Raw genomic sequence first — 18,535 nt, forward strand, 5'->3', positions numbered from 1 at the left:
CTTTATGTTTTTAATTAGCAAATGGTTTAATGTTTTAGTTTAACGATGACAGTAAAAGGTATTAGTGGTTTAGTGTGTGCCAACTACGGTCTAAGCACTAAATAATAGCTAATTATGTTGAACATAAGCAGAGTAATTAGATTGACCTTTATAGGACCTATATAACACATGCAACCTGTTTGTGGAAAGTTGCTGTGTCAAAAACACGTGTGGATGCGGGTGGGATGCAACGATCGAGGCATGATGTCAGTGCTATCACCATGACAACAGCTCTGATACATATACTGTATGACAGAATGTCCATATGTTTTGATATGATTTCAGTCTCTATTTTTCTTGGCTGGACTGTAACAGAGTGTTGCGTTTACATGTGATTCCATGGTTCCCTCTGCTGGTTGTCCCGGGAAGTGCTGGGAATCTCATGAAAACATGTTCAAGTCATATTGCAACCCAAATATAAAACAAATTAAAAAAGCAGTCTATTTTTTGTAAAATTAGATTTTATGTATTGTGATATTATTTTTGTAACAATTAAATACATTTACCCTCTAAAATATCATTACAGTGATGGATAATATATACACACACCCACACACACACACACACACACACACACAGTATATATACATACATACAAATAGTGTATATATATTAATTCCCAGTGGGTCAGAATTTGATATACACTTTGTTAGCATTTGGTAGCATTGCCTTTAAATTGTTTAACTTGGGTCAAATATTTTGGGTATCATTCCACAAGCTCCTCACAATAAGTTGCTGAAATTTTGTCCCATTCCTCCAGACAGAACTGGTGTAACTGAGTCGGGTTTGTAGGCCTCATCGCTCACACACACCTTTTCAGTTCTGCCCACAAATTTTCGGATTGAGGTCAGGACTTTGTGATGGCCACTCCAATACCTTGACTTTGTTGTCCTTGTCACGACTTATGCTTGAGGTCATTGTCCGTTTGGAAGACCAGAGGACATTTCTCCCAAAAGTAAGATCTTTGTCCCCATGTGCACTTGCAGTCTGTAGTCTGGCTTTTTTATGGTGGTAATGGAGCAGTGGCTTCATCCTTGCTGAGCACCTTTCAGGCTATGTCAATATAAGACTTGTTTTGCTGTGGATATAGATACTTGTCTACCTGTTTCCTCCAGCATCTTCACAAGGTCCTTTGCTGTTGTTCTGGGATTGATTTGCACTTTTCACACTAAACTACATTCATCTCTAGGAAACAGAATGCGTCTCCTTCTTGAGTGGTATGATGGCTGTGTGGTCCCATGGTGTTTATACTTGCGTACTGTTGTTTGTACAGATGATCGTGGTACCTTCAGGCGTTTGGAAATTGCTCCCAAGGATGAACCAGACTTGTGGAGGTCCACCATTGTTTTTTCTGAGGTCTTGGCTGATTTCTTTTGATTTTCCCATGATGTCAAGCAAAGAGTCACTGAGTTTGAAAGTAAGCCTTAAAATACATCCACAAGTACACCCCCAATTGAGTCCAATTAGCCTATAAGAAGCTAATTGGCTAATTGTCTAAAGGCTTGACATAATTTTCTGGAATTTTCCAAGCTGTTTAAAGGCACAGTTAACTTGGTGTATGTAATCTTCTGACCCACTGGAATTGTGATATAGTCAATTAAAAGTGAAACAATTGGTCTGTAAACAATTTTTGGAAACGTAGATGTCCTAAACGACTTGCCAAAACTATAGTTTGCTAATATGAAATCTGTGGAGTGGTTAAAAAATTAGTTTTAATGACTTCAACCAAAGTGTATGTAAACTTCTGACTTCAACAATGTGTGTATGTATATATATATATATATATATATATATATATATATATATATATATATATATATATATATAAGTATAATATATATCATTACTGTTTTAGATTAATAGGCATGTTCTTGACAGGTTTCATGACATTCACCCTTTTAGAAAAGACAGCATGTTTGAATCGTGAAGTATTTCGTTTACAAATCACAACAGACACTGTACATCACTGTAAAATCTCAGAATACCCATCAATAATACACGTAACAAAACCACAAAGCCGTCAAAGCAAAAAGTATGAATTTTGTACGTGACAGCTAGCCGCAATGCACATTAGCATACCACTCATATTAGCAAACTAGCCTCTTTTATGTTTCTTAGGAATAATTAAACACCTTTTGGACGCTTGGCTTAATCTCAAAGACACTTTTAATGGAGTGTAATGAAGTAATTTCTCTTTTAGAGTGCTATAACAGAGGAAAAAGAGTCTGAGAGCTAGTTCATTCATTCACAAAGGCATCTGTGATGTCAAGCGCCACGCTGGGTGCCAGCACTGTGAGAGTTTGGCTTCTCTGGCATGGCAATGCATGTTAAACTCTGACAGCAGGCATGGTAGTGCTGTCTGGGACTCTGAGGGCCTCGAGGGCCCCATTAACATGAAAGGGGCCCGAGATCTCACAAACATGACTGTGTAGATCCGATATAAAGCTTTGCCACACAACAGACCGATCTGTTTTAGTTTATTCATCCAAGACAGAACTTCAGGGCCTCATATGCTAATTTAAAAAGAACGAGAGTAATATAAATAAGTGGGGAAATAGTCAAACGAGATGCAGAAGAATAGAAATCCAAAGCTTATGATGACACTTCATTGAAAAATATGTGGCTTTACTAAAGGGCTGACTAATGATGGATTGTTTTTAAAATTGCTCTTTAAAATCGTTGTGTTGCACACAAAACTCTTTGATTTTGAAACACAAGACATGTCTTTTCTTGTCATGGTAATAGTGTGATATAACTGGAATTTGCTTCATATAAAAGACATCTTATCGTGCCTCATACTGTAATGTTACCATGACTGTAGCGCTAAACCAAAAATTAGACAAAGGCCATTACAATGGATAGAATGGGATACCATATCATTATCATACCATTAATGAACTACTAATGGAAAATTATAATGACGCTATTGGTGGCATTCTCTAAAATAATGGAGGCACAAAGGCTGTGCTTTATGGGATTTTTACCACAGTTTGGGGATGTTCACAAATAACGCGTTATTGCTATCAGTCTGCACACTTTTTTTGCATGTTCGCCTATGTACGCATTCGTCAGACAGATGGCAATTGTTTGTATTGTGATTTTTCAGTATCACACACAATTAGCGCCACACTTTTAAGACATACCAGTTAAAAAGTAGCATTTTTTTTTTAATGCAAGAACGTGTCAGGTGTGAACGGCCCCTTAAGGGGTTTTAGAACAAGAAAACCCCTTAAGCCTGGTAAAAAACTCAGTCAAGCGGCTTCCATTTGACTCGCGTCCATGTTCACAAACAGATTGAAGTCTATGCAGCATTGCCTCCGGTAATTTCAAATAATTTAAACTTTGACCCCATTGCCACTGACCTTCCTAAGCATCAGCCAATGATTTCCGTGCAATTTGCACAAAGTCTGTCTTGTTTTTTTATTCATAAATATGTACCTTACCATTTCCGAGCTGACCTGCTGACATTATTGGTTTCAGCAATTGTAACTTAAATTAAAACCAAATTCCATATTCAACAATGGTTAAATGATGTCTAAATAAATGAATTGAATGAAACTTTAATGAAATGACAAGAGAACCATTACCAGCTATTTTCAACATTACATTGAATTATTTTTATCATATGAGGTGCTTTTATATATATCCTTAAAATACAACATTTAAATTATTTTTGTCAAATAAACTGCTGCGCAACAGCATAAATACAGCACAATTATTAATTAAATATAACACAGCGAGTATTGCATAACTATACAGTAGTGATATATTTATGTTGTTCATTTTTGTCCATTTAAATGGAGCTTTTATTTTGAAAGAGCTTTAATTTTGACGGGTTATAACCAGAGATGCCGGTTTCCGGCTTCACATACCCGGAAGAGCCGATGATCACTACGTGACAATATGATTTTAAATCGCAAATGCTGCGATTTAATCAACTGAATATGTAAATATGCATGTGCACATGCAGACTATGTATTCATATAATGAAATTGCAGCCTTTTCTGTTTAATAATCACACTAGTATTGGAGCCTTTTTACGTGTTGGAGTACTTGAGCCCCATATCGGTACAGGGACATCCTTATTTTCCATGTTTGCAAACCTCATGCTTTCTTGCCTGGCAAACAAGTAACATCACCCCTCCGTGGCACTTCCTTGTCAAGTTACAAACTACTCAACAGAAAAATTATTTAAGCTAAGCTAAAAGCTACACTGAAGAGAGAGTAGCAAGATACTCTACACGCCAAAAGTAATTTGCTACATTTAAGCTACATCATATGTTTTTTAAACCGCAGATGCACGAAGCATACCATCATAGACAAAGCATCTAAACTATGTATTTGCATGATGTTTATCAAAGCCTTGGTATAGTATATTACAGTTTAGTACAACACAGTATGGTACAATATGCAATGGTGCATGCACGTAAAAACAACAACAATGTAAACTAATATTTAGACATGCTACTTGTAGAAACTCATGTGTTCAACATTTAAAGTCACTATTTTTACATTTTACCTCTGCAAACTCCCGTAAATACCCATTTAAACATCAGTTTATTTGCACATTCCTGTATAAAAACTACATACATACAGTATACTATTCATCTACAGTACTGTGCAAAAGTTTTAGGCACTTGGGGAAAATGTTGCATAGTGAGGATGTCTTCAAAAGTAATGCCATAAATAGTTTTCATTTATCACTTAATGTCATACAAAGTCCAGTAAACATAAACAAGCTAAATTGATATTCGGTGTGACCACCTTTGCCTTTAAAACAGCCCCAATTCTCCTAAATACACCTGGACACTTTCTCTTGGTTGTTGGCAGATTAGATCTCACTTATTGGCAAGTGAGAGCGTGCACAAATGATTCATCAGCACGTTTCAGGGTGCTTTCCTATCACGTGTGACCAATTCATTGTAAAGAACCGACTCAAATGAGCGATTCATTTGTGATTGGACATCTTTAGTTTAAACACCGGGTACAAGGCATGATGTAGTGGTGTAGATTTTCTCAACGCAACACCACTACGTAGCTTTGCAACTAAAAAGCTACTTGATTTAAAAACTAGCGAAGCTACTGGCTGACTGCCTTGGACCACTAGAGCATCTGAACAGAGTATCCCTTATCCAAAGAGCACCAGTGGGAATTATTATACACACAAGTAGCACTCCTTGCATGCTTTGTTTGACATTAATAATAAACAGACATAATTAAGACATAAAAAAGCTCTTCAGTGTCTCAAAGAAACTGGCATTTAAACAGATAAGGGCTAAAAACCTGCAAAAAAACAACAACAGTGTGCTCTCATCCAAGCGACTGCGAGGTCTTGCACTGTGTTTTTGTGTGACTGGCGCATTTGTTTGGATGCTCAGTGTTCCTCTCACAGTCTTCTCCTTCCCATGGGCCCTCTAAAGGGGCAAAACATGGATGTTGTGCCAACACGGATGTCTATGGGAGGCTGGGAAGGGAAGGAGGGCCGTGCATTGGATGGCCAGCAAGGCCAGACAGAAGCAAATATTCCTCTCAGAGCAGCTGGTGATATTGAGCCTTAATTAAAGTCGACCTCAGGTCATGACCTCGTCGTGACGACACAGCAGGACTACTGCAATGACCCCGGCATGCACGTCATCTCATGTATCATCACTTTGCATTGCATTGCACTGTGGTATAGTAAGACATTACTTAACAGAGGCACTCGTGGGCTGTCAGTAGGGCTGACTGATATATCGAGTGTTTACTTTGTATTAAATAATATTTTGTTGCTGATATTCAGTGAGGCCAAAAAGGTTAAAACAGCATTGAAAATCTGACCTGATCTGAACAAATTACTCTTTTAAATGCTAAAAAAACATCCAGCGTGACCAGCGTAGTCTGATACCTGAACGAATGACTCTTTTGATTCAGTTCTTTTGAATCTAAACCACAAAATGTACAGCATGACCAGTGCAGTCCGATACCTGAACGAATGACTCTTTTGATTCGGTCCTTTTGAATCTACACCACAAAATATACAGCATGACCAGTGCGAATGATTCTTATAAGTCTAATAAGGCAGAATTTTCTTTTTAGACTAATTTATACTTTAAAGCCATTTCAAAGCGAATAGCAAGATATATCGAATATCGTAATTTTTTTTTTGCTGAAATAGGAGAGTGAGATAAAGGGGAGTTGGAGACGCCAGTTCGAGAGAGAGACGCACGTGGCACCGTGCGTGTGTGTGTGTGTGTGTGTGTGTGTGTGTGTGTTTTATGTTATATGTTGCTTTAAGTTGAGTATGTCATTAAAGTTTACGTTGACTGTTCTGCCGGTTCCCACCTCCTCCTTGCCCATCCCTTACCCGTTACCTCGGTGCAGAAACCTGGGATGGAGGAGGGATGCGCTGTCGTGGAGTCCTCACCGCTGCCATCCACCAGGGGAGGAGCCGTGGCGGTCCGCTGAGGGATGCAGTTGACACAGCACCCGCCGGGAGTCGGAGGAACCACTGCCATCTGCCAGGAAGGGGAGGAGCTATTCCATCCACCAGGGAGCCAAAGCTGCCAGTTCGAGAGAGAGAGAGAGAGAGAGAGAGAGACGCACGCGGCCGCAATGTCGTTTTAAGTCGAGTCTGTCATTAAAGTTTACGTTGACTGTTCTGCTGGTTCCCGCCTCCTCCTTGCCCATCCCTTACCCATTACAACTTTATATCAAGATATAATTTCTGTAGCCCAACCCTAATCACCCAGCGCTAAGTCAAGACCATGCCATCTTGTCCTGAGCCATCATTTCAAAACATACTGAATCTGCATCTTCGCAGGCGCAAACACTCAAACAACTCATAAATATAACGCCTTGCCTCTTTCAGCGGCCCGGCAGTCAGTGTCCTCGAGTTCTCCTGACAGAACGTTAATGAAGCGCAACTCCACAACGGCCTCTCGTGACGACTACAACCAGCTCATTCTTCTGTGCCTTCTGCTCCGCTGTCAGATGTAAAATACGGCCTCATTAAAGTCATTTTAAATAGTATCTATTATTATTAAATATGATATCTTTCATACATAAATGAGCTGTTTTACAAATAAGTCGACAATTGACCACATTTACATGTGTGGCCGGTTAGGATCTCGAATGTGTCTCCTCTAGGCAGTTCTGGACTGTAATCTGGCATACCGGACATTTTCCCGGTGGGCCGACGCACTTTGGGGCTGATCAGGGGCGGACTGGCCATCGGGAGGACCGAGCGGGCGGATGGGTCGGCCACGAAATGTGCCGAATGGGCCACGATAAGCTAAAATGAGCCGCCGCGTTACGCAGAACGGACCATAAAACGGCACCACGACATGCAGAACCCACATCACATTGATATGGAAACATAACCCCATTAAGCTCACAAAAGAGCAACCTCCACTGGGGAGAGTCATTTCTTTCATTTGTTTGATTGTGTTTAATTAGATTTTTTTGGCAGAAAAGTGTCATATAATCTTTGCATGTGTCACAGGGCAAAACTACAGCATTTCAGGCCAGTAAAGTCAGTGGAATGCAGCTGTTATTGCACTTATTGTCCTCACAACACAAGTTTGCTGGTGAACTCATCCAGAATTTCCACAACACAACAGCAGCCCGGCCCCACACCCACTACTTCCTCCTATTCTGTTCCAAAAGGAAGCACAATCTCACCGATACAGTCCGGCTGTTCCCACAAAACTTATTCTGCTTGGTCCGAGACCAGAGAATGAGCACTGTGGAACTGGTTAATCCAAACCGGCGTTTCCTGTATTCACAGGCAGAGATGTGAGTTTACAGTCTGAAGAAATAAAAAAGACTGTGTACCATGAGACAATACCAAGACAACAAATATATTATAGCATTCATCTTTGCTCTAAAGCAAACATACAACACGACTACTGTAGTACAATTCACATACGAACATACGGCATTGTGTACACAACCACCCTACAATGATAAAAGTCCACCCACTCCTCTTTCTTATATTTCTATGAATTAAAAACAGTGTGTCAAAATGAACGGTTTTCGTTTCTGCTCAAAAGTGACTTCACGTTAGAGCAGGCCCCGCCCACGACTGGTGACGGACTCCACCCTATTATCTTAGCTCCTCCCCTGAGTGATCGACACACAGTCCGCCATTTTTTTTCACGCTGGAGCAGATACAGTGAGAAGAATAATGTCTCATAAGTGTTCTGTTGTTGGCTGTAAAAGTGAACATAAGAGCCACTGAAGGCGTCGTGGACAAGCTGGACTGGTAATTTGGTATACCGGGCATTTTCCCGGTGGGCCGACGCAATTTGGGACCGATCAGGGGCTGACTGGCCATCGGGAGAACCGAGCGGGCAGGTGGGTTGGCCGCGAAATGGGCCAAATGGGCCGTGATAAGCTAAAATTAGCCTCCTCGTTATGTAGAACGGACCACAAATCGGCGCAACGATATGCAGAAAAGGACAGCAACTGGCCCGCTCAACTTTTGGGCCAGTTGCTATGTAAAATCCTGGGCCTCTTCTCTTCCAAGTCCTGCCCTGCCTGAACTCCGTTATTTACGCTGTCAGGCATATTGGTTCAGGTTTGTTGTTGCTGTAGTAACCGAAGCACGAGCTGTAAAGGCACAGCCCTCAGGGGCGGGGAGCAGCAGCTCATTTGCATTTAAAGAGACACACACGAATCAGTGTTTTTGATTCCACCCAAAAAGAGGCATTTATAACATGGTATAATAAATGATCCGTGGGGCATTTTGAGCTGAAACTTCACAGACACATTCTGGTGACACCTGAGACTTATATTACATCTTGTAAAAAGGGGCATAATAGGTCACTGAATTAAAGGGACAGTACATCCAAAAATGAAAATCCTGTAATCATTTACTCACCCTCATGTTGTTTCAACCCTGTACGATTGTCTTTTCTTTTTTTTTTGCAGAACACAAATGTTGACTTATTTTCACTGTAAATAGCTTAAAATTACATGTTGTTTCTTACCAAAACTTATCATATGACTTCAGAAGACTTGGAATATTATGCATGAGTCACACAAACTACTTTAAAGATTTGGGTCCTTTTTCAAGCTTTAGAAGTTAGTCTCTATCAACTGCCATTGTTCTGAATTAAGTGAAAATTCCTCATATTGTGTTCCGCAGGAGAAAGTCAAACAGGTTTGGAACAACATGATGGTGAGTCAGTGATGACATAATAAAAAATTGTGGGTGAACTATACAACATCTGACTTTACTTTGAGCCTCGAAATGATGCAAAAGCTGTATTTACATTTTTTTTAATTAAATAATATATTTTATATTTGTTATATTTTTATAAAATTATATTCAAATATTAAATAGAAAGAATCTACAAAGTTTAACATTCATTAAAATGTAGATTTATTTAATATTTAGATATTTGTAATTAATTATAATTTATTACTAAACAAAATATGAATTAAAAACCATTAAACCATGAATTACATCTTTAAAAAAATAAAATAATATTTTACCAACATAGTTTTTCTTTATATACTGTATATAAATAAAACCATTACTCATAAAGAGAACAATTTCACACATTTTGGTTCAGTAAAATGGAACCCATGTTTTTGCCCTCTTCTCTTTGCCAATCAAAAACGTCCCGCCTCTCAGGCTCCATGCAGCAAATTAAAAGTCAAAAAGCAGTAGACAGACAGCTCTGCATGCCGAGGTTAACGTTCCTCGCTGGGTTTGGGTTTTGCCACATGTGCTTTGGGCTGGGGAGGAGAAGATTGTGTGGTCAGAACGAAACCAAGCCGAGGTACCACTCATGTCTGCGCAGAGAGTTTGTCATAAGAGTTTTGAGGCTCCCAAAAATAGGCCATTTCAATATCCTTCATTCCTATCAAACACCAGCATGTTGGTTTGATTACAAAACAATCACGAGTGAAGCTGTTGAGATTGCACACATATGTGTGGGCTGCCCAGCAAAGATCCTTAACCACTGAGCTACCAACACCCTATATAAGACATTATAAATGCATAATGTGTACCATTCTGTGGTTTAATACAATTCTAGTCATTTTAATAACCAAAGAATGTAACAAACATTTGTTAAACAAGTAAATCAATGAGCCAGAACCGCAAACAGAGAAATTCTCATCTTGTCAACATATTAATCTTACATGCTGTGTGGGTCAACATACAACAACAACCAATCCATTTCTCTATATATAATTAATGCAATTTCATCATTAGCGTTTGTTCCTTTAAGACCGTGCATAATAGAAAAGCTGATGAATTAGTGTGTTGTTTATTAGTAGAGCAGCATGCTTTTTCTCCGTTGCCAAGAGCAGATGAACTCACGCCGCTACTGCGCTCATTTTTCAACCGCTCACTTTGCACTGATGTTCTGCTGTGACTGCGTGTTCGCATCATGCCAGAGAAGTGTACAGCAAAGAGGCGATTTGGCAAAGTCTCAGGTCATCGTGGCTGCCAACAAATAACTGAAGAGTGTGTCGTTAAGGAAGCTAACAATGGACTTCGCAACTATTTATGCAAATGCATCCTGCATGTGTGAACTCAGAGGTTCATTAAAGTTCTCAAACCTCGCTTTCACTAATATATCATTAAAATACTATATATTGGCAACACAGAAAGTACACAGAAGAAAACGTACGATGTAGGCCTAGTGACAAAAAGTTTCATAACTTTGAGGTATTTTTTATTTCAAATAAGTGTTAAATGTGGCGTAGTGGGCTAAAGCACATAACTGGTAATCAGAAGGTTGCTGGTTTGATCCCCACAGCCACCACCATTGTGTCCTTGAGCAAGGCACTGAACGCCAGGTTGCTCCGGGGGGATTCTGTTATATGTTTAGCGCAAGAAGCAGCCCAAATAAAAGTAAATAGGTGCTGTAATTAGCTGTTCTGCAACTTCAGATTTAGTCACCGAATTAGACAAGCCCCCTCTTTCCAAAACCCCGCCCTAAAAGATATGCATACGAGTTTACATTCAACATGTGCTGTTGATGGTTGTTGCAAAATGACGATTGTTTTAGGAAAAAATATAGAAGCTGAAAAATTAGACAAGAATGTCAAAGCCCGAGGACTTATATTTCACGGCGAACGAACAACCGTGCTTGCGGTTTTAAAAGAGAGTATAAAAGGAGAGTTGTTGTTAAAAGAATTTTTAATTTTTAATCAGTCGCTTATATTTACAGCTGAAGTCAGAAGTTTACATACACTTTGGTTGAAGTCATTAAAACTAATTTTTTAACCACTCCACAGATTTCATATTAGCAAACTATAGTTTTGGCAAGTCGTTTAGGACATCAACTTTGTGCATGACAAGTAATTTTTCCAGCAACTGCTTACAGACCGATTGTTTCACTTTTAATTGACTATATCACAATTCCAGTGGGTCAGAAGTGTACATACACTACGTTAACTGCGCCTTTAAGCAGCTTGGAAAATTCCAGAAAATGATGGCAAGCCTTTAGGCAATTAGCCTCTGGTAGGAAGTGTACTGAATTGGAGGTGTACTTGTGGAAGTATTTTAAGGCCTACCTTCAAACTCAGTACCTCTTTGCTTGACATCATGGGAAAATCAATGCAAATCAGCCAAGACCTCCACAAGTCTGGTTCATCCTTGGGAGCAATTTCCAAAGGTCTGAAGGTACCACATTCATCTGTACAATCAATAGTACGCAAGTATCAACACCATGGGACCACGCAGCCATCGTACCAGCTCAGGAAGGAGACGCAAGATAAGAAGTTAGAGATGAGCACAGTTTGGTGTGAAAAGTGCAAATCAATCCCAGAACAACAGCAAAGGACCTTGTGAAGATGCTGGAGGAAACAGGTAGACGAGTATCTAGATCCACAGCAAAACAAGTCCTATATCAACATAACCTGTAAGGATGCTCAGCAAGGAAGAAGCCACTGCTCCAAAACCACCATAGTGCACATGGGGACAAAGATCTTACTTTTTGGAGAAATGTCCTCTGGTCTAATGAAACAAACATTGAACTGTTTGGTCATAATGGTGAAAAACTATAAAAACTATATTTAAATATATTTGGCTAATATGTATGTAATCTTCTGACTTCAACTGTATAACACATTTACCTTTAAATGAATGGATGCTTTGAAACATTCAACGTATAAAGAATATGTTTAAATACATTTTAGATACAAAATCATGAAACTTTCATTTCTGTCGGCTCCTGGAAAGCAAAACAATGAGAATGTACAACCCTCTGACAGTACAACAACAACAGGCTTCCGGTATGGCAGGGAACTTCCGTTCTGTTCAGGACAAAGCAGGATGGGCTGAAAAGATTTAGGTTAAAGCCACGCCCCACTTACCTTTGGCCATTTGGGGTTAAGGAGGCGAGCTTTGACAGCGTCGTCGAGGGCGGTCTGGTAGTGGCCCAGCTTGAGGTGGGCTGCCGAGCGGTTGCTGTAAAGGATGCAGTTTTGCGGGTCAGCACGCAGAGCTTCACCATACAGCTTCACGGCCGTCTCGAAGTCTCCGAGCTGACATGCCTCGTTGCTTTTGCGAACCTTCTCCATGAACTCGGCCTTGCTGAGACCCTGCCCCTCGGCTGCAGCGTGTACTGCCCTTCCCAGCGCTCGTGGTCCAAACAGAGCAAACTGTTAAGGAGGGACAAAGGAAGAGATTTGGGTTATTATCCATTTAAAAGGCCCATGAAATCAAAATGAAATTTACGGATAGTGCTAACTACATTGAAACTATTTAAAGAGTATATATATATATATAAAATTGCAGGCGTCAAGTGCCCTGTTCGCTGACGGATAGCGTTCGCGTCTAATGGAAGTGTACTTTGGGCTTTAGGGTCAGAGAGTGGGTGAAAAATCTGGCCTGGTAAAAATTGTGAACACTTTTTGGGGAAATTAACCTACATATGACTAAAGGCGGGTGCACACTGTACGGTTTATAATAGTCCTTTCCGATTGTTGCTTGTCAGACTGTACGATATGAATGATATATCTGTATGACATAATGTCAGAATGCACGATATACATCGTAGGCGACTGTTGTCCCAATCGTCCCGATCAGTGAACGTGACTGTAAAGGGATTTAGACGGCCAAGGAGGAGGCGAGAACCGGCTTGACAATGTAAATTATATTTTAATGATAAACTAAAACAAAAGATACAAACACACACATGACGGACATGTCCGTAAACAATCTCTCTCTCCTGCACCATCCTCCGCAGTCTGCCTTTTTATCCCTTTCAGAGGCTTGATTAGCCTAATAAGGGACCGGGTGTGTAGACTCACGACCCGGCCCCGCCCTCCGCCCTGCCACGGTGACTCACGTTACGGGAATGTTGCAGAATAGATGCAAAACGGTGAAATTTGCCCACCACAAAGGAGCAATTTCTCACTCTCTCTCTCTCTCTCTGGAAGTCGGGACATCAGCATTTTCATTGCTCCAATACCAGTCCATCACGAGCATAGGCTCACATTTACAAGAAAGATGAATTTCGTCAAATAGGCCCATAATATGTCAGCCTGATCACAAATACAGGAAATACAGATGTTGAGAATGAACGGGAGTGCGGGAGGAAGCCTACAGGAATAATGAGCTACCACAAGCAAATATTCATTTGGGAAATAAAAGACTTGTGGCCTGAAAAAAACGAAATTAAGCATTGAAAAGGCTCGAGGAGAGTGATAACTGGGCACAAATGTTGCTATGGTGGTGCAGACACGGAGCAGGTTTCTTTCCAAGCGAGTTGAGGTGCGAGAGAGGATAGCAGTCACACTAAACGGCTACGATGCTAAATTTCAGACACTGCCCAAACCTCGTCGGAGGCTGAAGATCATCGCAAAGGCTATTAATCGTCCGTCAGTGAACATGTCACACTGAACGTCGTAAGATTGCCGATTTTGCCCTGCGACGAGGAAATCTTTAGGATTCCCGAAATTTGTCTCAGACGCCAGAATCGTGGCCAAAATCGTACAGCGTGCGCCCGCCTTTACTTATAGATAATTCTGCACATTAAACTGGGTTTGGAGAAACATTAAACAAGAACAAAAAGGTTTTTTTAAGGGATAGTTCACCAATTAAAATGTAAAAAGTGAGATGGAGCACATGCAATGAGTGATGCTCAACAAAACCACATGCTGTCAGAAGGATGTGCTCATTGTTTTGGCTGTGAGGTCGATTCTTCACGGAGACACACACCAGAGGCTGCTGCTGACTTCAGAAAAACACTGGAAATTTATGGGCAGCCACCTAAGAGCTTCACATCTGGAGGATTCCCAAGAGCGACGGGGGAAAAACGGAAGGGACAGAGAGAGAGAGAGAGAGAGAGAGTCTGTAATCACACACACATGCCACACCCCTCTTCTCTTGTGCAGGAATTATGGGATAGCACACCAGGGTAATTACTTCCAGACAGGCTCTCAGTCATCACGCACTTCTGCACAAGTTAAACTATTAACACAGAGATCGATAGACGCTGATACTCTTTTATATGCAATACTCTTATAAACACAGGTTTCAGACAAAACTTTTGCTTTTCAAGTTCTTCAGGAAAGCATTAGGGTGTTGATTCATCTTGGGCACGTTCATGTCCCAGGGGTTGATTTTTATAAAATCTTTAACTTTTTTGTTACATGAAGCTCTCATTAAAACTGGACTGGAAACTTTTCTCCATACCCTAATCATTTTAATTTAATTCATTTTGTGTTACTTTTCAAATGTCTTTCGTGTAAAGAAAACAAGATGGCGCCACGGATGGCCTTGTGCTTCACAGAAAGCTGGCCAATATGAGTGAAACCATTCCGGACAGCGCGTAACATCTCCCGGGCTTTCAGCTGTTAAGATCGAAGGTTGTTAAGATGCGGAGTTAACGGGGAAAACGAGAGGTGGTGGAACGTGCTTTTACATCAATGAATGTTGGTGTACAGATGTAACGTTTAAGAAGCTGTGCTGTCTGGATATCTCAGTGGTACAGACGATGGTTACCACCCCTGGAGTCGCATCCCAGGCCGTGCCAGGTCTCCTAAGCAACCAAATTGGCCCGGTAGCTAGGGAGGGTAGAGTCACATGGGGTAAACTCCTCGTGGTCGCTATAATGTGGTTCGCTCTCAGTGGGGCCCTTGGCGAGTTGTGCTTAGATGCCGCAGTGGATGCCGCAGTGGATGTCTCCGCGGTAACGCGCTCAACAAGTCACATGATAAGATGCGCGGATTGATGCTCTCAGACGCGGAGGCAACTGAGATTCGTCCTCCGCCACTCAAATTGAGGTGAGTCACTACGCCACCACGAGGACTCGGAGCGCATTGGGAATTGGGTGTTCCAAATGGAAAATCCCCAAAAAGTAAAAAAAAGAAAGAAAGATGTGCCGTCCTAATTTGGAAACGTTCTTTATCCAATTAACAGTTTTTATTGATTCACACAACTGACACAGAAACACAAGACATATATTCACAGAATCAACATTTAACCCATTATTCCAATTCCCCCTCTCAAATCCCCAATCAGCAAATATCCTTGAGGTCACACTTGAGTATACACACACACATACACAAACACACACACACACACACACACACACACACACACACACACAGCATTTCCTAGAATGTTTGTAGAGCCAAGTTTTGCGGGGGGGTATTCGCTGTCCTTTTCTGCATATCGCGGCACGGTTTTGTGGTCCATTCTGCATAACACAGCTACTAATTTTAGCTTATTACGGCCGACCCACCGGATCCCTCGGTTCTCCCGATGGCCAGTCCTCCCCTGATCGGGCCCAAAGTGCGTCGGCACACCGGGAAAAAGCACGGTATGCCAGATTACCAGTCCAGCCCTGCTCATGTGTCACAAATAACTGCAAATCTGTCATGATTGCCTTTTTCAATGTTTGTTGCTCCCTGGTGAGGTCTGAACACGTCCAACAGTTGTGGACTTTCAGGAAAAGTCTGTCAAAATCTACATGCAACACATCCCGGGCCAGACACAGATAACAGTGTTAGCAGTATTTATGTTGGCGGCTGTCTACATGTTCAGATAATGAGCACTTTGGTGGAGGTCATTCTGAGCAGACGGGGCCACACTAGTGCGGAGACGGAGACCGCGGTCATCTTCAGCTGAGACAACAGAGAAAAGACCTCACAAAGTTCATCAGCGCACACACACTATACAAACACTTAACATATGCCACACGTCAAACTCAAACTTCATGCAACGTTTCAAAAATAACAGCGGTAAACCGACCACACACATAACAATCAACATGCTAAATTAGGGCTAGGCGGGATCCCATGTGATGGTAGACATCAACCAGAAAAGATTCTGCTGTACCATAAATACCACGGTATACTAAGTGGGACCCAAAACTCTGAGACCACTATTGGAAATGCCTCTTTTAATTTAATAGCATTTTTAGCTATTTGTGGGAAGCGTTAACATAAAACCCAACCTGGTCACAAAGAATCCCGTTACTACATGTACACACAAAAAAAATCCTGTTCACACAAATCACAAGTATAACGGCAGATTATCAGTTCATAAACACTTACTGACGCACACAATGCACACAATCTTATGACATCTAAACTACATTTGCAAGCTTGTTCGAGCGAGATCAAACTGCGCGGTGATTGAGTGGTGCAATAGCAATACAAAGGACAGGGGTACGAGTCCTGAAGAGCACGCGTAACCCAGATTTTAGCTTTTATTAAATAAAATCATGGACGAGTCTAAATTTTGTTTTTTTGGAAATCAACATTATGCAACAAAAGCCGTCGATTGAGCTTAACTTGCATTGAACCCGGAACATTCCTTTAAACTGTTGATACGCACCCCATTATTGAGCACAAACCATGAAAATGACATACCTGAACTTTAGTGGCTGTATTTACGGGACCCTTTGGACTATGGACACAGTTGTGGTATCTTTTGAAAGAAGACACTTTGGGCTTTATTTCCCAAGTTTCAGAATTAATATATTTTGTTATTTTTTTAAGTTAAAAAAGCTGAAGTTTGTAGTAATAGAAATATTTTATGAGAACATGTTTTTATAATAAAAAAAAAACAATAATAAAAGTGCCAAGACAACCCAGAAATACAATGTTCTCAAAGCCACGACTCTAAAGAAGTTACGTTTCAAATTTGAAGATGATCGAATAATAAATGAGGTTCCTGCAGCTTTTATCTCTGTAAAATCGCTGGAAGTGTTCAGAGTAAAATGAAAGCTCCGCCTCTCAAGACAACACTAAATCTGACTGCACTGCTCGACTATTATGAATAAAACTACGCCACATTTTTTAAAATAGTCTTTGCAGACAGGCTGGTTTTGTTTACGAGACTCTAATATATCAGATCATATACAGTTTTACAACATGAATGCTGCTCAGATCGCAGTTTGTTGAAGAACGATGACGAAGGCGAGATCTCATGTAAACAATGGAGAATATATCAATATTTCTCAGATTTATCACTTTTATGGACAAAAAGTGCTATTGCATGTTTTTAATGAACGCTTGTCAGGGACGATTGACCCAAGCGTGTTGAACTGGATTCATCTGACGATCGTGTTTTCATAATAAAAGTCCCGTTTTGATATCGCAGGTTTTCATTTGTACTTCTGCACAAATAACTCAATCGCTGTTTCTGGATCATTGCTATCATGAAACAGAGATCGGATATCAATGTTGAACCCTTTGACCTTTGAAAAGATGTATCATTTGTTAACATTCATTGCATTTATAGACAGTAAATTATATATTAAATGTAAGCAGAGTGATGTCACCACCGAGTGCGGGGGGATTGTGTCTCAACAGGTGTGTTCATCGTTCAAAGTGATCATGGGCTTCACAAGACTTGGAATATAGTGCGTGAGTTGTATTATTTACTTTAACCTTTCTTTACTGTTTTTTGTTCTGTTTTTTTGTCATTTTTAGAGCATGACATCCCAGCGTTCACTTTAAATAAAAAAATGTCCAACTCAAACGGGTTCGGACTGACATTAGGGTGAGTAAATGATGACAGAAATGATTTCTGGGTTAACTATTCCTTTAAATATTGCACTTGATTTGTCAAACACCTGTTAAAAGCTTCATGATAACACATTGCAGTGTGTGTGTGTGTGTGTGTGTGTGTGTGTGTTATTAGGAAGAGCACAGGGTCAGCCAGAGGACAACAGATTATCTGACTGTGGTGTGAAAATTGATTTGGGTAAAATATATAAAGGTTTCCCCCTCTTGCCTCGTTCTTCCTGTCTAATCGCTGCCGGCACTGACCTGTTCACTTCAAACAGCTGAGCATAAACTCGAACTACAAATCCAGACCAATAACACCAGAGGCCTCGGCACGTACACACGGCCCTGCAGCAAACTTCAACACAGGTTTAAAGCAATTAAAGAAGTGATTGTCACCAAATATGGGTTTAAACAACATACAACAACAGCTCACACTATGAACTAGGCGCAATGGCCTATAGAAGTCTGGCAGGACAACATTTATTTACAATACGATCTAGTAGAATACCAAATTCACATTAGGCTTTTT

The 18,535-nt window shown here is 40.6% G+C and overlaps 1 protein-coding gene across 2 annotated transcripts in view; it reads right to left on the reverse strand.

The window, feature by feature from the left end:
* LOC127636232 (tetratricopeptide repeat protein 28-like) overlaps positions 1–18,535 on the reverse strand; it is a 326,436-nt gene that overhangs the window by 300,697 nt on the left and 7,204 nt on the right. For both annotated transcript variants that reach the window (XM_052116671.1, XM_052116672.1), the window contains exon 2: positions 12,355–12,642. In XM_052116671.1, the coding sequence (XP_051972631.1) occupies positions 12,355–12,642 (288 nt within the window). The remainder of the gene's footprint in view (positions 1–12,354; positions 12,643–18,535) is intronic.

Source organism: Xyrauchen texanus, chromosome 43 (assembly GCF_025860055.1).
Source record: "Xyrauchen texanus isolate HMW12.3.18 chromosome 43, RBS_HiC_50CHRs, whole genome shotgun sequence".
Taxonomy (NCBI): domain Eukaryota; kingdom Metazoa; phylum Chordata; class Actinopteri; order Cypriniformes; family Catostomidae; genus Xyrauchen; species Xyrauchen texanus.